At 47.9% G+C, this 19,866-nt stretch overlaps 2 protein-coding genes across 2 annotated transcripts in view; both read left to right on the top strand.

Moving 5' to 3' along the window:
* The first annotated feature begins 3,813 nt into the window (after positions 1-3,813).
* On the top strand, positions 3,814-11,859 carry LOC116798473 (serine/threonine-protein phosphatase 4 regulatory subunit 3B-like). Its single transcript, XM_032710962.1, has 11 exons — positions 3,814-4,478; positions 5,373-5,450; positions 6,249-6,362; positions 7,423-7,539; positions 7,732-7,863; positions 8,592-8,694; positions 9,153-9,311; positions 9,475-9,644; positions 9,985-10,121; positions 10,468-10,531; positions 11,322-11,859. Exons 1-11 carry the CDS (start codon positions 3,933-3,935, stop codon positions 11,397-11,399), a joined length of 1,698 nt encoding a protein of 565 aa, XP_032566853.1. The 5' UTR covers positions 3,814-3,932; the 3' UTR covers positions 11,400-11,859.
* Positions 11,860-14,304: 2,445 nt separating this feature from the next.
* PPP1R12B (protein phosphatase 1 regulatory subunit 12B) overlaps positions 14,305-19,866 on the top strand; it is a 131,607-nt gene continuing 126,045 nt past the window's right edge. The window contains 1 exon segment of the mRNA XM_032710404.1: positions 14,305-14,650. Within this exon segment, the coding sequence (XP_032566295.1) occupies positions 14,363-14,650 (288 nt within the window). The 5' untranslated portion in view covers positions 14,305-14,362.

Genomic DNA, 19,866 nt, shown 5'->3' with positions numbered 1-19,866 from the left:
AAGGACGTGGAGCTGATGGAGCGAGTCCAGAGGAGGCCAAGGAGATGCTCCAAGGGCTGGAAGTGTTCCAGGCCAGGTTGGATGGGGCTTGGAGTAACCTGGTCTAGTAGAAGGTGTCCCTGCCCGTGGCAGGGGGTGGAATGAGGTGGGCTTCAAAGGTCCCTTCCAACCCAAACCATTCTGGGATTATGACTCTCTCATGAGAAATTGTAGAGAGCAGGGGAGTGAGGAGCGACTCTCTGGCGATGACTCCCATGGGAACCCACAACAGTGCTGCTGTGGGGGCAGGCACATGGGGAGGAGAAATAAGCACAGCACCAAACTGTGAGGGAAAGGCTGCAGGAGCGCTGGGAAAACACTCCCAGCACAGCTGGATGACAGGTGTCTTCCTGGGAAGGGAGAGCTCTGAGAAGTGAAGAGGCCAAAGCACTGCAGGCACCATGCAGCCTCTGCAGGAGCAGAGACACTGCCCACACCTCCCTGCTGTCCATGGACCCTCTGTACCCCCCCACACACAGCAGTGCCCTCCAAGCCCACACATTCCCAGAGCAGCCTACAGAAAGTGTGGCTGCAGGGCTGCAAAGGTGCTCTTTCCCTTTTTCCTGTGTGTTTCTATGCCAGGGCAACACAGAGGCCCAGGAAGGCCCAGGACCATGTGAAAAACAATCCCAAGGCTCCAGGTAATGCTATTTACACCGTGAAAAGCTGAGGGTGGTCCATTTGTAGGCCCTGCAGCCTGACCCAGCACTGAATTGTCTGTCCAACCCTGGTTGCGGCTCCATGCTCAGACCCCCCATCAGGATTCCACATCCCAGTCTGAGTTTGGGTGTTCCCTTGTCTGCTCATCCCTGCCTGATTTGCAGCTTGTTGGGGTACAAGTTCCCATTCTCCATGCCCTTGGGAAACATTCCCCTGAATCCACCCCCCTCTGGCACTCCCCCTCTACCCATGGAGAAGGGCAAGGAGGGGAGTGGGACACCCTCCCCGATCCCAGCAAACCCCACACAGGGACAGGAACCTGGACAGAGAAAGGAACTTTCCATTCTTAGGCATTTTTGGTGTCCTGGAAGATCCAAAGAAGATTCAGTCCATCGATGTTCTGTTCCCTGGACCTGGAGACCAGCAAAAGGCAGCCACTTCAGGAGCAGCTCCACAGGTTGCTCCATGAGGGGAAGTCAGGAGAAGGGAAGAGATTTTGCTGGTGGATAAACTGCTTCCCACCCTGAGCTGCTGCCCTGGGAGCCCCCGAGGCTCATCTGTGCTTCATGAGGATCTTCCAGCCCCTGGAGTAGGTGAGAATGGAGAGAAGCTGGATGCTCCAGTGCTTCTGATCACTGTGCCCTTGGACAGGATTGTCAAGCCAGGCCAGGATGCAGTTGGCAAAGGCCCCTTTTTAATATCTCTTGCCTGGGCTGGCCTTTTTCTACTCGAAAAATGTAAGTAGCCATTAAAGAACAGATATCTGGCAGGAAGAGGCTGCTGCTCTGTGGAGCTCACAGGACTCTTCGCACTCACTCTCCTCTTCTGAGCCACCATGGCTAATCAAGGGAAGACAGTTCACTGGCAGGAGCTGAGGAGCCCAGACTGCTCCAGCTGCTGGGTGTGTGTTCCTGAAACTGGAAGGAAGGGAGGAGGACTGGGAGGGCAGCAGGGAGGTACTTCCTTTGGACCTGGAAAACTTGCCATTAGATTCAACAGTAATTTTGCCCTGAACTCTCGGTTAAGAAATTCCTGGTGCAACTTGAGGCCATTTCCTCTTGTCCTGTTGCTTCTTACTTGGGAGAAGAGCCTGATCCCACCTGGCTGCAACCTCCTGTCAGAGAGCCAGAAGGTCCCCCCTGAGCCTCCTTTTCTCCAGGCTGAGCCCCCCCAGCTCCCTCAGCCGCTCCTGCTGCTCCAGACCCTTCCCAGCTCTGGTCCTTTCCCGGCACTCGTGGTGTGGAGCTCCTGGAGCAGCAGGTCCGGCAGCTGCAGCTCCAGTCAGACACCAGTGGGTTCATGGAGGAGCTGCCAGAACCTGTAAAGTTCCAAGTAAGGACTAAGCAATAATCATCAGTAGGGCTGTAAGAGCTCTGGCACCCTGGCACAAGGAACTTTAAAAACAAAATAAAAAATAAAAATCACAGTGATGGGAAAGTTTCCTGAAAACAAAGTCATCCTCCTTGGAAAACCTCAGAAGGCAAGAAGGTTTCTCAGAACTTCAGGCAACTTTTCCACCACATCAATACAAGACGCGTGCACGGTTAGAGGCATTAGAGAAGAAATATTATGAGAACCTTTGCTTCTTTGGGCATTTAAAGGTGTATTTAAAGAAGCCCTGGGAAAAAATACTTGTGGACAAATGCATGCGATAGAAGAAATTCAGTATTTCAGTTCCTGGTCTCCCCCGGTTCACCCGAGCCCGACCGTGGCCCAGGAGGCGAGTGGGGTTGGAGCAGAGACCCCCCGGGACACGGGTCTCCCTCCGGCACAGCCCCCCGGCTGCTCCCTTGCAGCTCCACCTGCTGCAGCGGGGAAGCTTTGGGATGAGATGTTTGCATTGGCTTCGTTGCGCCTTCCCCGAGCCCCCTCTCGTGGCTGTGCGTCCGTCCCGTCCCGCTGAGCGCCCTGCGGCGCTGGCTCTGCTGGGGGGGTGCTGAGCACCACTCCCGGCACACAGAGGACTTCTGGTCTGGCATCGTAAAGGTCAGACAGTGAATACTGTGACCAAGAACAGGAACAGAGGGTCCCTGCCTTCAGCCAGGAGGAGGAAAGGGATAACCAGGCATACAGGACGATGTGGATTCAGTGGCCTGGCATATTGGATCCAGAGAGGTGTAAAGTAGATCCTGGTGAACAGTGCACACTGATGCCATCGAGGCAGAGGAGAGCAGAACCCATCTGGATCCCTGGAATGACTGGGGGATGCCAGGAGTTGTCTGTATTAGAGGCTGAGGTGAGTTTAACAGGGAACAAGTGGGAAAAGCACCTCATTGTGTCTGCCCCAGAAGCCCTGTGTCTCCTTGGCATTGACTGCCTCAGGAGAGGGCGCTTCAAGGATCCAAAGGAGCTTCGATGGGCTTTTGGTGTAGCTACTGTGAATACAGAGAAGATCAAAAAATTATCTACCCTGCCTGGCCTATCAGAAGATCCCTTCATCATGGGATCGCTGCAAGTTGAAGACCAGCAAGTGCCAATTGCCACCAGAACAGTGCAGCGACAGCAATATCACACCAGCTGAGATCCATGGCTCCCATCCATGAGCTGGAGAGTAAGGGAGTGACCAGCAGGACCCTTTAACAGCCCCATATGATTTTTTTAGTAATAAATTCAGTTAATATCCCAAATTCAAATCTGTTTTGGCCATAATGGTATATGGTGAGGAATCTCTCCCTTTCTTTATTTCAACCCATGAACCCTTTCTTCTATTTTCTCTCCCCTGTCCATTTCTGGAGGGCAGAGCAGCTTTGGTGGGTGCCAGGGCCAACCCACTACACATTTCCAGGCCTGCCAGCCTCTCTGGGCAACTTGTGCCAGGGCCTTACCACCCTTAGAGTAAAGAATTTCTTCCTAATACGTGATTTAAACCTGCCCTCCCTCAGCTTAAGGCCATTGCCCCTTGTCCTGGGCAAAAGTCTGTCCAGCCTTCCTGTACTAGAAGGCTGCTGGAACATCTCCTCTCAGCTCTAGAAGTTCTCAAGTTTCAGAAGTAGGTTGGTCAAGACATTCTAGAATGTAGAACCTTGGGAACCCTGAGGGCAGGAGCTGAGGGCAGGTGACATCATAGAGGTTGCAGGCAACGGAACCCTGTGGAAGCTTCAGGGGCAGAGCAACAGGGGGCAAGCGCAGCGTGAGCTTCCCTCTGGCTTCCCTCTTGCTCCGTGTTTGGATTTTGACACTCTGTGGAAGTCACCCAGTGTCTTTCAGCGTCAGAAGAGGAACATCTGCAAGAAATGCCTGCAAGGAGGCGTTTGATCGACCTTCCTCCCTGTGAGACCAACAGGCTTGGAGACATCGCCGATCTAGTCACCTCTGCCCTCTCCTCATGCAGCCGCAGAGAGAAGCTGGCACTGGCCATGAAGAGGAAAGGCTTTATTCCAAAACTATTAGAGCTTTTCCAAGACTGCGAGCGGTCAGAGGCCACCGAAGCCTTACACCAGTTACATGGAATTATGAGAGGGATTTTGCACCTCGGTAAATCAAGTCTGTTTGAAGTGATGTTCTCCAAGGAGTGTATTATGGATGTCATCGGATGCCTGGAGTATGATCCTTCGCTGGCTCAGCCCAAACACCACCGGCAGTTTGCAGCTAAAAGAGCCAATCTTAAGAAGATTGTTCCCATCAGAGACTCCAAAATCCAGAAAAAATTCCACCAGATGTACCAGGCACAGTATATTCAGGCTAACTTCTTGCCAAATCCTGATTTTGGAGAGAATTATCTTCCTATCCTTGCTTCCTTCATCCGCCGCAAGAAAGAGGAGATATTCAGAGTGTTGGAGGTAAGTGGGTTTGATCTGGTCTAAAAGGGTTGGGGCCTGGAGCTGTAATTTCCAATGGATCACAGTTAATCCCATGTACTTTCATTTGCACAATGTTGGGAATGTTTCCCCTTCTTTCTCATATCTTTGATTCTGTATTTTAGAAACAGAAGATTTCAGGTGAATATCTAAATATTTTTTAATGGATTGTAAAGGGTTTAAAGTTCTTCTCTTTGATTCCTAAGCAGCATCCTCCTTTTGAGCTGGTTTGTACAGGTGTGTAGGGAACGAGCAACTTTTGGTATTCTGGATCGGGGAAATTTGTGATGTGTGTGTAACAAATTCCGAACCCATGATTCCAAAGAGCCTGCTCAAAGAGAATGCCACAGCTGCCTTCCATGGGAAGGAATGAAAAAAAGCCAATAATAATCCAGAGGTGCAAAGCAGAGTGTCTGTAAGTCAGGGAGCTGGTTTGATTGCAAGGAAGGTTAACAGGGAAACGGGGAACTTGTGAATCTGGTCACCCTGGCCCAGTGGCCTGAAAAGATGCTTTGCAGGGCTGCAGATCCCAAAGAGGGAGAGGGATCCCGGTGGGATGTTCCCAGTGGAGTGTGAGCAGCAGGTGCAGCGAGGGAGAAGTTGTGTCTTGGTTGGCTCTTTGTAGTTGCAGTTTTAGCTCAGCTTAACCTGTGGCTGTGGTCTCCTGGACCTGCTTCTGCTACATGGAGGGAATGCTGAAACAATGACCTGGAAAATGATCCTGCCGGATGTGTACGCTGGCATTTGCCTTTTTGGGGATAAAATGAATAGAGGTGTGGAGAGCTGGACTTTGGGCAATGTGGGATCCTATAAAGAAGGAAGTTTAGCCTTTCCAGAGGCACTGTGTGAGTTGTGTTCCTTTTGTGTGTTACGCAGAAAGACGAGGAATTTTTGTCTGATGTTTTTGTCCAATTAACAAATGAAGCTACGGCTGAGGACGAACGATTGGAATTGGTAAGTCTGTGCTCTCAGTGGTTTCTCGAATGCTTGAAAATTAGAGAGATGAAGTAGGAAAAGTGAAATTGTTCCATGAGTTCTTTGAGGTCTCCTGCAGCCGCTGAAGTATTTCCAGAACCCTGGAACCACTTCCAGGGGAGCTCAGTCTTCTACTCGCTAGAAAAATCTTTCTGGCAATATAAGCTCTGATTTATTTGTGGTAAATAATGATTTTATTGTGCAGAAGGGACTAGCACTGAGCTGACATCCTTGACTCCAATCTCTCCTTTCCTCCCAGTACCCTTCAGCATCCCAGATCACTGACTTCCAGTCATATCAGCATTGCTTTGTTCACTGTGCTTTATTGATTCAGAAAGATCTTCAAAGTCCTGTGACTGAGGATTGTTCTTATATATATATATATATTCCAAACTGTATTTATCCTTGAACACATTTAGCCGCTTAAACTCCCTGTTCAAAGCTCACTTTCAGCAAGGAAGGCTTTTTTCCTTCAGGCCTGGCTGGAGAATCAATCCTTCCTAAGCCAGGGTGATAAAAAAGCTACAAGGTGACACTCTTTCTTTCTGAGCTCAAGCCCAGCATCTTCATTTATTCTTTCTCTGTGTGTTTACTTTGTTTTGCTTTCCTTTATTGATGTTGGTAAATGTTGGAGGAGACAGAACTAAAACAATACCATTTTCTGGGAAGTCCATCCCAACCAGGACTCAAACTCTGCTACAAATTGGAACCGTTTCCTCCTTTTCAGAGAGTTTTCTGACTCAAATACTCCTGAAATTATTTTTTCCTATGCAACAGGTTAACTTTCTCAAGGAACTCTGTGCCTGTTCCCTCATATACTATCAGAGGAGAGAGAAATTTCTACAAAGATCGGCCAAGTTGGGAATTCTTCCAACTCTTGAAATTCTAATAGTAAGTGAAAACTTTGAGCTGATTTTAATCAAACTAGAAAATCCCATGGCCATTGAAGCAGGTTTTCAGTCTGCTGAGCACTCCTGTGTCAGTTTGCTGGGACAGCTTGGGTCTGCTGAGGGTGGAAGTTGCTTGGAACGTTCAGAACCCAAAAGCTGCCCACAGCTCTCTGAAGGCCCCGACTTGAGTGCTCTGGTGATTTTTACTGTTGCCATTGAGGTTGTTGTTGGAGCAGGGCCAAAGAAGGATTTTTAGACAATCTTGAACTATCAGCTGGTTCCTACCCAAAAGATCATGGAATCCTGTTGTTAGCAGATTAATATGTCCTAATCAGCTGTGGGAAAATGTAATTTTTTAACTCCTTTGGCTGAAGCAGCTGTTGCTGTCTGACCATTGCAATCCATGTGTCAGTGCTGCTGTTCCTCAAAACCACAAAATTCCAGGGGGTTTCTATCCTGGAGTAACAACCTGTGAACTGACCAAGGGACAAGGACTGCTGGGAAAACACTGAAGTGCTGTAGATGTTCAAGGATCAGACAAGGCTTAATCTTACTATTCTTTGTGAGGGCCAGACCAGTCCAAATGTGGCCTGGGGCATTGCTGTGTTGGGCTCAGAAGTTGTGCTGCTCTCAGAGAAAATCACAGCCCTTAAGGAAAATTATTCTTTCTTGTTGCCTGAAAATAAGCACAGAAACTTTTGGACCAATTGATTTGTACAGTTGGTCCTTGAGTACAATATGAATAAATTGTGGAGAACATGTACAGAAGATCAGTGTCTCAGATACTGGAGCCAGTGGCACAATGGGAATGTTTCCTGCCTAAATTAGGACCATTAGGCTCACAGAAAGCTTTGTGTCCTTTCTAAAGGAGGGAAAGAGTGGGGAAAAGATGTTGTTGGTTTACTGTTGTTTTTCTGCAATATAGTTACATATACATGTTTCTCATAGAAACTTTGTAATGAAACGTTCCCAAACCTTTTAACTCCCTTTTCTTTGCAGCTTTACCTGATAATAAATCCCAAACTTGATTTGCCCTGGCAAATTAATTTCTTTTTTGTTAGGGAATGGATGATCTGCAAGTTAGAGCTGCTGCCACAGACATCTTGTCTGATCTAGCAGACTTTTGTCCATTCATGGTCCAAGAATTTGTAATGAAAGAGGCCCAGCAGAGTGACCCTGTAAGTAAAAGTGGTTTGGACTTTGTTGAATATACCAGTCTTAGGGCAAACAGGAAACAAACCAGCCAAACAAAATCTCCATTTTTCTATTTCATTGTAATTTTTATTAAAACAAACAAACAAACCCGATAAAAACAAGGGAACTCATTCCACTTTTGTATCTAATTATTCTTTGTTTGGGTTTTTTTGCAGGATACTGACCTGATCAGTTTAGTCATTGAGCAGCTGATCTGCCATTCTGATCCCGAGTCTGGAGGAGCTGAGCAGCTGATGGATGTGCTGTGCACTCTGCTCGATCCAGGGAATCTGCTGCGTGCAGCTGAGGTAAGAAAATACGAAGGGCTGAGGACACATCACTGTCTCAGCAAAGTTAAACCCCTGAGATCCTCTATTGCTGATTTTGTGGGCAGAGGATAAAAAAGAGTTTTCATTTTTGGGTGATTTCTTGGGTGTTGTGTGTGGTCTGATACTGAATTTAAAGAAACTATAAAACAAGCTGAAGTTCCCACTCCCTTTGCTCAGGAAAGGTGTGTGTGGGGCACAGGGTTGGGATTAAGCCAAGCAGCGCTGGGTTTCAGTGACACAGCCCTGTATGGGCAGAGCTCCTGCTGGCTGGGGGAGAAATCTAGAAAGAACAGAATCCAGGAGAGTCCCTGAGAAACCCAATCCATGTTTTAATCCATTGGAATGTGCAGGAATAGCTATGAAAAGGTTTGCAGGTTGTCATGACATAATTCCTGCACTTGAGAATGGTTTAAGGACACTTTGTCAAGCACTTGGGGTCATTGATGGGTTTCCAGGATATATTTGCACCCATGGTGGGGACCCTCCTGGTGACAGTGAGGTTGGCTGGATGTCTCTCAGATTTTCCCCAAAGAAAGAAGTGGATCTTTGTTGAGTGCAGACAATGCTGCAGGCCCAGCCAGAGAGATCCAGGCAGAGCTGAAGGAGCCAAGAGAATTCTTTGTAGGCTGTTTCTGCTGTTACTGTCCTTTCTTATTTAAAAGGTGTGTGTGAAGGCCAGTGTTTAAGGAAATGATTCTCTGTCTTAGGCTTCACAAGTATTCGAATTTCTCAATTTCTTCTACACCTGCTGTATTCCTGTTCTGACTGCTCCACTTTCGGCCAATGCAATGGAAGGTACATGTGAAATAGGTAATGAGAAGTTTTATTTTCCCCCCCCTTTTAGGCTTTTAATGTTTATCAGTGACTGACAGTGCTGGTCCCAGCAATCAGCTTGTGAGGGCAGCTGGAAATACACTTGGGGAAAGCTGCTGCTCCTCCGGGGACAGGAGTTCTTGTGGGCAGCAGTTTTCAGCCCTTTCTTGCAGCTCTGAATGTTGACAGAGCTTGATGCTGTTCTTCGGAAAAGATGCACCTCCTTGATGTGTGGTGTTAATGGTGTACCAGTTTGACTTATATAATTTTAAAGAATATTTGCTGTAAGGGCAAAAAAGCCACAGTTGTGTTTTGTTCTGACCCAACATTCCGCTTCCTGAAGCAAAAGTCCACTAAAAACATGCCAGGAACTATAACAGGAACTGACCTTGGTGTGCATGACAATACATTATTTGGTTTGTTTGCTTAATTGAAGGCATTAATTTTTCTTGTAGATAACTATCAAGTGGCAAAACTGCTTGCCTTAATTTTGAAGCTCCTCACTTTTTGTGTGGAATGGCATAAGGAGCACATGAGGCATTACATTATCAGCAGGGATTTGCTAAGAAGAGTCCTGGTCTTGATGAATTCCAAACACACATTTCTGGCCTTGAGTGAGTATAAAACTGTGGTGATTTCCTTCTTTGAGGCTTCATGTGTCCTGTGTTGAGGGTGTTCCAGTGTCAGTGGACACGTGGACTCAGAATTCATGGGAATGAATTTCTGGACTGGAGCCCGGGCATGCTATTAAATGCTTGAATTTCTCTCTTCATACAGGTGCTTTTCAGTTTATAAAGAAGATAATTGGCCTGAGAGATGAGCTCTATAACTGTTACATCGCCCAGGGAAATCTCCTTGAACCATTTTTACTTGCTCTGTTGGAAAATGGAGCTGTGTATCATCTGCTCACCTCATCTGTGATTGAGCTGTTGGAACTCATCAAACTGGTGAGTTCAGCAGCAGCTTCAGCTCTGACATGTCTGGGGCCTCTCAGGGCAAAAGGCAAAATGCAGCTCTCCCAGATTGCACCATCCTGGTTTAATGGCAGTGTCACAAATAGCACTGGGACACTGCTGAGTTTGTTGTCCATTTCCATGCAAAGCTTCATAATTATTTCTAGATTTCAGCTTTTCTATTAAGGGTAAATCCAGTTGCTTCACAGCTTTTCTTTACAATAGTGTTTTGGCTCTGGCCAAGGAATCAGTTCCTTTCCAAATTAAACGCAAAGGTTTCTGAACTTCTGCCTGTGACCATTTGAGACTGAAACCCCAGTTTGTTCTTCTGCAGGAAGATGGCAAGTCCCTTATTGGACATCTAGTGGACAACTTCTGTCAGGCACTTGGAACTATCGACTACGTTCAGACTTTTGGACTGAAGCCCAAATATGAGAAGGAAAAGCACCAACAAGAGCAGACAGTGAACAGGTAGGCCTCAGTTCGTGTGTCCTGAGCCTGCCAGGGACTGCCATTCTGCAGGGCTGGTCCTTGATTTTTAGTTTCCCAGAGGGCAGCAGGAGCAGGTGGCTGGGACTGGGGTTGGGTTTCATTCTTGATGAAAACTTCTTGCTCTGTCCCCGGAGTTAGGATTCAGTCTGCCTCAGTGTCAGATGGGGTGCTAGTGAGTCTTATGGTGAGGGCAGAACTGGGGGTGGAGTTGGATTGCCTTCTCAAGTGTGCCCAGTTCCCTCCAAAGCTATGCAAGGCATTTCTGATCCTGGCTGAGTCTGAAACAGCAGCAAAGCTGGAATCACTTGTCCTGTCTCTCTTACAGTGTCCCATGCTGTGGCTCCTCTTCAAAGGCGGCGACCCCGAGGCCAGCGGTGGCGGCCCTCAAGGTGGGAGAACTGGTGCGAGGTGCTGTCCTGGCGTGGGACAGGAGCTGCCTCGCGGGGCTGTCCCGGGTGTGACAGGCAGGGGGCTGAGGGAGGGAGAAACTCACCCCAGACCTGCTTAGGGAAACCCCGGCTGCTGCGGGGGAAGGGTTAAGGAAAGACTGGGTGGGGCCGGAGTCTGTTGGTGATCTGGTGGCACAGTCTGATCTCGCATCTTCTGCGTCATTTAACTGGTGCCACTCCTTGGCTCTGTCCCTGCCCAGGTGCTGCTGTGTGTGAGGTACAGATGGGATTAGGATTTTGGGGAACTGTGTCAGTGCCCCCTAGCTGGGGAATTACTAAGTGTTTTTAAGCAGACGAAGGCAGTCAGTGACACCTCTGTAGTGTCTGACACAGTCGTGCACTATGGGAATCTCCAGCCCCTGAGCTCCTGAGCAGCTCCAGAGAAGTGTGGCAGGAATTTGATTGCCCACCCCTAAGGCTGAGCAGCCAAAGGGATCTCAGGGGGCACGTCAGAGTTTGTGCCTGTCCAGCTGGGAGCTTCCAAAGGGATTTTGAAACAACTGTGAGGCCACAGCCAGAGGAGCAAGGAACCTCCAGTACCTTTTGCAGCTTGAGGTTCAAAAGCACTCTCCAGACCAAGGGTCTTGGAATGCCGAAGGATCTCCCAGATCCCAGGATCTCCTGCTGCTGCTGCCTTGGGTGTCCCGACAGGTTGGCTGGGGGTGTGTACTAAAATTGCACATTGGTGGGTATTGTTTCAAAGTGAGGATTTCCTTTTTCTAATTGGCAGAGACGTCTACGGGAGGATTACACTGATCACGAAGATCAGTCTAACACAGTTAAAAGGAAAAGACCACGTAAGCGTTGATGAAGGAAACACAAAGTTTGGAAGACGAATTATCGCTCCAGTTCTTCAAGTGTTGAGTGTTAAATTTTTGGAGTTAGTTTTAATTGTAGCTATTGTTTCGTGGAAGATAGGCTGCCATAGGTTTTGTTACTTAAGTAGAGTTTGTTACGTAAAAGATAAGAAGTTTGTTTTGTATTCAAGTTCCCATTGTTCTGGTTTTAGACTGTTTGGAAATATGTTTAAATATTCACAGTGTTGAGTTGTAAAATTTAGGATTTAAAATTTTCCTCTGTGATTTCATAATACGTTTATTGATAAATGTTATTTTGATAAAAAGTTCACATTGTTCTGGTTTTAGACTGTTTGGAAATATGTTTAAATATGCACAATGTTGAGTTGTAAAATTTAGGATTTAAAATTTTCCTCTGTGATTTTATAATATGTTTATTGATAAAGGTTATTTTGATAAAAAGTTCACATTGTTCTGCTTTTAGACTGTTTGGAAATATGTTTAAATATTCACAATGTTGAGTTTTAGAATTTAGGATTTAAAATTTTCCTCTGTGATTTTATAATACGTTTATTGATAAAGGTTATTTTGATAAAAAGTTCACATTGTTCTGGTTTTAGGCTGTTTCTAAATATGTTTAAATATTCACAATGTTGAGTTGTAAAATTTAGGATTTAAAATTTTCCTCTGTGATTTCATAATACGTTTATTGATAAATGTTATTTTGATAAAAAGTTCACATTGTTCTGGTTTTAGACTGTTTCTAAATATGTTTAAATATTCACAATGTTGAGTTGTAAAATTTAGGATTTAGACTGTTCCTCTGTGATTTTATAATACGTTTATTGATAAGGGTTATTTTGATAAAAAGTTCACATTGTTCTGTTTTTAGACTGTTTCTAAATATGTTTAAATATGCACAATGTTGAGTTGTAAAATTTAGGATTTAAAATTTTCCTCTGTGATTTCATAATATGTTTATTGATAAAGGTTATTTTGATAAAAAGTTCCCATTGTTCTGCTTTTAGACTGTTTGGAAATATGTTTAAATATTCATAATGTTGAGTTGTAGAATGTAGGATTTAAAATTTTCCTCTGTGATTTTGTAATATGTTTATTGATAAAAGTTATTTTGATTAAAAGTTCCATGAAAGCTGACTGGGTGTGTTTGTCTCTTTTCCTGGGAGTTCCTATGGCAGTCAGGGATGGAATGCCAAAGCCAAACAGTTCCTGGGGGTTTTCCTGGAACTCTGCTGAAAACTCCTGGAGTTGTTTTAAGGCTGATGAGCAAACGCCCCCTGGCCCGGGGGATTTGCCACTGATCATTTGGCAGCATGGCCGTAACTGAGATTCCTCCAATGAACAGTTTGAGGCAAATCCTCCGTTTTGGCAGCTGAGTACTCGAGGATAACCTGCAGAGGAGGAGCAGCCCCTCGGCTCAGAACCCAGCGTGGCTGAGAGCCGGGAGTGGTGCTCAGCACCCCCCCAGCAGAGCCAGCGCCGCAGGGCGCTCAGCGGGACGGGACGGACGCACAGCCACGAGAGGGGGCTCGGGGAAGGCGCAACGAAGCCAATGCAAACATCTCATCCCAAAGCTTCCCCGCTGCAGCAGGTGGAGCTGCAAGGGAGCAGCCGGGGGGCTGTGCCGGAGGGAGACCCGTGTCCCGGGGGGTCTCTGCTCCAACCCCACTCGCCTCCTGGGCCACGGTCGGGCTCGGGTGAACCGGGGGAGACCAGGAACTGAAATACTGAATTTCTTCTATCGCATGCATTTGTCCACAAGTATTTTTTCCCAGGGCTTCTTTAAATACACCTTTAAATGCCCAAAGAAGCAAAGGTTCTCATAATATTTCTTCTCTAATGCCTCTAACCGTGCACGCGTCTTGTATTGATGTGGTGGAAGAGTTGCCTGAAGTTCTGAGAAACCTTCTTGCCTTCTGAGGTTTTCCAAGGAGGATGACTTTGTTTTCAGGGAACTTTCCCATCACCGTGATTTTGATTTTTTATTTTGTTTTTAAAGTTCCTTGTGCCAGGGTGCCAGAGCTCTTACAGCCCTACTGATGATTATTGCTTAGTCCTTACTTGGAACTTTACAGGTTCTGGCAGCTCCTCCATGAACCCACTGGTGTCTGACTGGAGCTGCAGCTGCCGGACCTGCTGCTCCAGGAGCTCCACACCGCGAGTGCCGGGAAAGGACCAGAGCTGGGAAGGGTCTGGAGCAGCAGGAGCGGCTGAGGGAGCTGGGGAGGCTCATCCTGGAGAAAAGGAGGCTCAGGGGGGACCTTCTGGCTCTCTGCAACTCCCTGACAGGAGGGGGGAACCAGGAGGGAAGTCCGGCTCTGCTCTCAGGGAACAAGGGGACAGGTCAAGACGACATATTCTTAAACTGCACCACGGGAGGTTCAGGTTGGACATCAGGAGGAATTTCTTCATGAAAAGCCTTGTCAGGTTTTGGCACCCTGGAGGTGTCCAAGTAACGACCGGATGTGGCACTCAGTGCTCTGCTCCGTTTGAAAAGGCGGGGATCGGTCACAGGTTGCGCTCGCTGGTCCCGGCGGTCTTTTCCAACCTCAGTGATTCCTGGATTCCGGCATTCCGTCACTCGGCGGCGGGCAGGGGGACCCGTGTGAGGGCGCAGCGATGGCGCCCTGCCCGGCTCCTGCCCGGCTCCGGCCCGGCTCCGGCCCGGCCCCGCCCCGCCCCGTGCGCGCGGGGGCCGCCGGGAGTTGTAGTCCCGGTCGCGCCCAGGTGCGGCGGCGCGCGGAGGCCGCCGGGAAGCCGCGGCCGCCCCGGGGGGCAGGTGCGGCACCGCCCCCCTCGAACTACATGTCCCGGGGTGCCTCGGGGCGGGGGCGTGGCGGCGGCTGTGGCGGCGGGGGGGGGGGCGTAGCGAAGATGGCGGCGGGGACGCTGCGCCCCGCTCCGGGCTGAACGCGGCGCGGCCCCCGCGCGGCCCTTCAGAGCGGCGGCGGCGATGTCCGAGCCGGAGCACCTGGGCGGCAAGCGGGCCGAGTCGGCGCGGCTGCGGCGGGCCGAGCAGCTGCGGCGCTGGAAGGGCTCCCTCACCGAGCAGGAGCCGGTGGCGGCGGGGGGCGGCCGCGGCCGGCACCGCGGCGCGGGGGGATCCCGCGTCCGCTTCGAGGAGGGCGCCGTGTTCCTGGCCGCCTGCTCCAGCGGGGACACTGAGGAGGTGAAGCGGCTGCTGGGCCGCGGCGCCCGCATCAACACGACCAACGTGGACGGGCTGACAGCCCTGCACCAGGTACCGGGGCCGGGGGCTCCGCGGAGCCCGCGCTGGGGCTGTCGGTAAACAAAGGGTGACAGGGCGCTGCGAGCCGAGCCCCGCTCAGCCGCTGCCACGGCACAGCCCCGGGTGGCCTGTTCCAGTCGGGCAGCGTGATGTGCCGGGCTTTCGCGAGGTTATTAAGGAGCTTAATTAGCAGAATAAAGATCGAGGGGCTGTCAGGGCTGCTGGCCAGCTGGCCAGTTTGTTAGTTTTTGGAAAACTTCTGCCTTTGTGCTTTTGGGGTCTGCTGAAATAGCAGCGATGCTGGGAAAATTTCCCCAGGGGAATGTGGATTTTGCAAGGTCAGGAGTGTCTGGTCGGCCCCTGTGTTGTGTTTTATCAGAGTTGCCTTGAAACTCCTCAAACTGCTCCTTTGGCAGGGAGCAGAGAGTGCCCTCATCACCGATAAGCGACATAGATTCTATTAATATTCAGCCAAATGTGCTGAAGATAGTACAAAGTGGTCCCAGGAATTGGCTATGGAGTGGTAAAGGCTTGACTGTTGAGAAACGTGTGCTGTGTTTCATCCCTAGCCTTTGCTGTCCTTGTGTAAATGAGCAGGAATGCGAGGAACCATCCCAGAATATTGGGAAACCTGTTGCTATCTAAGACTGACAGAGAATTTAGCATGTGAAATCAATGTCCCACATTGGTGCATCTGGTCAGTGAAATGAATCCGGTTTGGATCCAGGCCAGCCTCAGGAAGAAAATTTTCTTACCTCAAGATCTTGTAGATTAAGAATGTAGTGTAGCGACAGGACTGGGAAAGAAGCACCATCAGGAATAACATCTGGAAATAATGTTTGTAAAGAATAACATGTTAATAGCACAAATAGCAGGACAGTCGCTGGGCTGATCAGGATTTGTTCTTCGCTGGGCTGGTGTTACTGAAGCATTTGGGACGAGTGTCAGCCGGTTCAGGAGCTCACTGGCTCCTGGCTGTCAGGGAACAAGGGGAGAGGAGATTGATACATTTTATTCTGGACTTCCAAAAATAAGTTATGAAGCAAAGAGCGTGAGAGCTCACAGATCCTCAGGTTGAATAAGACTTCAGCTGGTAAAGCAGTGAACTTTGTGATGGCTCAGCTTTCTTTTGGTTGGCTGTGGGTTTTGGTATAGCGGTAGCAAATAAGTTACACTGCACAAGTACTCTCCAGTCTGGCATTTGTCCATTTATTAGCAGATAAATAAGTAGTCCTAGAGATGCTGGTAAGAGCCAGTTACTGAAATGCATTTTGACAACCAAGAAGGCTGAATTTAAGGTGGATAGAAGCATGGTAGAGTTGGGATTACTTCATGAGGGCTTTCCAGCCAGGATTGGTTGTGATCTCCTCAGAACTGCCCAGGTCCTTGCTGATGGAGGTAATGTGACCTTTGGCCAGAGGTGTCTGGTGAAGTGCACTGGACTTGTCCAGCAACGGGCGATGAGCTCAGCAAGGTCATGCTGCTGGAGCCCATGGGGCCGTGTAGTGACAGGCAGGCTGCACATTTAATTCTGCCTATGTCAAGGGTACAGAATTGTGTTATTATGTGTCTTAGGATCACAGTATCGGGTGACACCGACCAGTAACACCAAGGGCTTGATACTTGGAAGAGCCTTTGGATGAGCGAGCGGTGGAGCAGATGCTGGCAGTGCCAGCCAGCTGCTTACGTGAAGGGTTTCTTCACTAACTTGACAGGAAGGGAGGGTGACCTTACTGTGACTGGAATAAAAACTTTGTTCCAATGTCCCATGGATGCATTAACATTTTTGCTGAGCAGTGACGAGATGTTCTTGCACACCCAAATGGAACAAAGGCTGTTTTGTTAGAGGTTGTGTTGTACATGTGTATCCCGAGTCTGTAAATCTGTATCAGATGAAAATGTTTACTGGCGTGGTTGGGGAGGTTGTTACGAGTTCCTTATCAGTGAACCTGGCCAAAATATGTTTGTTTTCATATTACTTGGAGAATAATACTGCCTTATGGTAAAGTGTCAGCCGAGACCAGTGAGGTTGGGGGTCCCCAGAGCTGTGGTTGAGAAATGGAATGATGTAGTACCCGTGAGGATATTTCAGTAACTTCTCTCAGTGTTAGAATCACAATGTTACATTATAGGGCAGATGGTGGTGACCCTCTGCTCTCATTTGATACATGTGAAACCAAAGGGCCACATAATAAGGAAGGAAATCCTACATGTTAAAAAGAGCTGGCTTTGTTGAAAGAAAAATCAAGTAAATTTTTTTTTTTATTAAAGAACTTAATATTAAGTGAGACTTGCTCTGGACAAGCAAACAGGTCTTTTTAGATAATGGAAGGGTTAACAATGTCAATTGACTTAATTTGTCAGAGGTGGCAGCTGCTTCCACAAAACCTAAGACCAGTCTTACAAATTGGGTTAGTTTACTTGAAACACAACGTGGCCCCAAATGTTGTGTGTTGTTCACAAAGCTAAAATTACACTTTCTCTGGTATCTGGGCCACTGTGACTAAGACCCATTGTGTGCTTGCTGGGTGAGAAGCTGCTTTTGCTATTTATAGCCACGAAGCTGTATTTTGAAAATAACCTTTTAAATTACAAGTGGTATTCCTGAGCCTCCAGCCTGTGTCATCGTCCTCTTTGGAGGCACCGGGTGCAGCACAGACCTGCACCACAGCCAGTGTCTGGTGTGAAATCACCTGGGTGGTGACTTCAGCTATACTTTATCTCCCTCAGTGCCTGCAGATTGCTGCTGGATGAACATCAGTCCCCTATTTTCAGTTATTAACTTAGACTGTATTCAGTGAATTATTTTTGGCAATGGTTTTGTGTCAAATGCAGAATGGAAAGGGGAGATATTACTTAAATGTGAGTGAACATTTAGAAATCATCGAGAAAGCTGCTTCCAGTTGATGAAGTGAACTGTTGGTGGCTGTTGAACTTCTCTAGTGTTTGCAAGCGGTGGGAAATGGGCATGAACTGCTCCCTGTCTCCTGAGTGACAGAGCCAATGGAAGAGTAAACTTGTATGAAAATTGAGTCTTAAGGGGAAGAAGTCTGCTGCTTCTAGTTGGGAAAGCATCTCCAAATATAATAATAGTAGTGCTTGTTTGTCTTCAAGGACGGTTCACAAAGGATAACAGCAAAGATTGTTTATCCTCTGTCTGCCCTTTGATGATTTACCCTCTTTCCCTTTGGCCTGTTCCAAGGAGAAGTGAGTTGCTCATGAAATAACTCCCCAGTTCATGTCATTTACAGTACTCTGCAAGTACCTTGGCACATGCTGTTTACTTGTTTTCGGGTGCTGGGCACTTGTGCTTATTCAGAAGCTGCTTCCTAAAAAGTCAGGTACTTTGTGTGGTGTCTCTGGGTTAGGTGGAGGCTGGAACCTTTCCAGGAGATCCTGGTTTAAGTTATTTTTCCTTCTGAGCCACAGCTGTAAAATTGCAAGTATGTCTTGGATGCTGCTTTATAAAGCTCAGAAGAGCAATGTGTCAAAAGGGTTGGGAACTTTTCAGTTACTGCTCAGCAAATTTGCCCTTTCCTCCCTTCTGAAGGTTGTGTACAGTCGTACCAAAGCAGGAGGCAGCAAAATTTTTGAACAGTCCTAAAACCATCCAGGGGAATATGTTACAGAGCACTCTGGTCACAGCAGTCTGGAGACTCTTGGAAGAATCATTGAGGTCCCAACACTGGAACAAAATCTGGAGACTGAGGGGAAGAAAGAGAGGATTAGTGTGTGGATTGATACTTTGCCTAGCTAGGACATCACTGCTGGAGAGCATGGAGCAAAGGGTTGGCACTGCAATAGTGCCTGAAGCAGCCTGGGTTTGTTTTATAGGATAACTGAGGTAGATCCAACCCACGCAGTAAAGTGCTGTACTCCTACAGCCACAGCTTCTGGGAGAATCATGGAATGACATCAAGGAATTGTTAAGGTTGGAAAAGCCCTCTAAAATCACTGAGTCCAACAGTGAACCCAGCACTGCCATGTTCACCACTAAACCATGTCCCCAGGTGTCACATCCACGTCTTTTGAACACTTCCAGAGATGGTGACTCTACTGCTGCCTGAGCAGCCTGGTCCAGTGCCTTTCAGGGAGGAAATTTTCCCAATATTCAACCTAAACCTCCCCTGGTACAACTTGAGGCTGTTTCCTTTTGTCCTGTCCCTTCTTCCCTGGGAGCAGAGCCTGACCCCCACCAGGCTCCAGCCTCCTGTCAGGGAGCTGGAGAGAGTGAGAAGGTCCCCTCTGAGCCTCCTTTTGTCCAGGCTGGGCCCCCCCAGCTCCCTCAGCTGCTCCTTATCAGACTTGTGCTCCAGACTCTTCCCCAGCATCATTTACTTTCCCTGGACACAGAACTTCTTAACCACCAAAAGGTAACAACCAGTTTGTGCCCTGAAAAGTGAGGAGATGACACAGTGTACAGTGGCATGAAAACTCTTGAATGAATGTTCAGGTACCCCATCTTTGGGGCATCACAGCTGTGCTTTAAGGTAGTTCAGCTTCTGATCTTTAAGTGGTGACGATAGTGTCATAAATCAGGCTGCATTTTTTAAGATTGGGTGGCTGCATTGCCTAAAAATACATTCATCCTCAGAAGAGAAGGTTATCTAGGGAGAGTCATACCTTTCCCAGTGCCCTGTGCAGAGTTCCTTTCCAAAGGCCTCTGCCAGGGAAAATAGAAGTTGCAAGCTGTTTGTGCTGCATTTAACACTGCTCATCAAACTGAAATATGGCACTGTCAAAAATAGGGTTTATCGCTAGGGAAAGAGAGTTTTTGGGTTTCAATTAAAAATGGGAATGCAGTAGCATGTACCATCCCATAGTACTCTGAATAAAGTGAGAGAGCTTGGAAGTTGCCTACAATACACCAGGAATTTATTAGACAAAATAGTTAAGATCCAAATCGCTGTTTTATCAACCTCATGCTTTTATTTTCTTCCCTTTGGCTGACTCAGTCCCTTTTCTGGCTTGATGTTTTGTCCCTGTGGGTTCATTTGTCTGTCCCTTGCATCTCTATTTCTGAACAGTCTCCTAAGTGGGCAGAAATAAGTCTAGACTACACTAACCTTGAGCTGCAGTGAGTTGGAGCCTGGGAGAGCTGCTGCTCTTGGCGAAGGGGAGGAAACCCTCCCCTGGTGTGGTTTGGGGCACTTTCTCGACTGGTTGGTTTGGCTTCTGGAAACTGAAGCCAACCACAGTATTCACTCAGTACTGGATGCTGGGAGGAA

This window comes from Chiroxiphia lanceolata, chromosome 25 (assembly GCF_009829145.1).
Source record: "Chiroxiphia lanceolata isolate bChiLan1 chromosome 25, bChiLan1.pri, whole genome shotgun sequence".
NCBI lineage: Eukaryota > Metazoa > Chordata > Aves > Passeriformes > Pipridae > Chiroxiphia > Chiroxiphia lanceolata.
Note: the sequence above shows the minus strand (reverse complement) of the source record. Positions and strands in the feature narration are given on the sequence as shown.

Excerpts from the sequence above, each read along its gene's own strand:
- LOC116798473 (XM_032710962.1), top strand. The coding sequence starts at position 3,933 with ATGCCTGCAAGGAGGCGTTTGATCGACCTTCCTCCCTGTGAGACCAAC. Across the intron at positions 7,864-8,591 it reads ATCTGCTGCGTGCAGCTGAG|GCTTCACAAGTATTCGAATT; the intron begins GTAAGAAAATAC and ends TCTCTGTCTTAG. Across the intron at positions 8,695-9,152 it reads GGAAGGTACATGTGAAATAG|ATAACTATCAAGTGGCAAAA; the intron begins GTAATGAGAAGT and ends TTTTTCTTGTAG.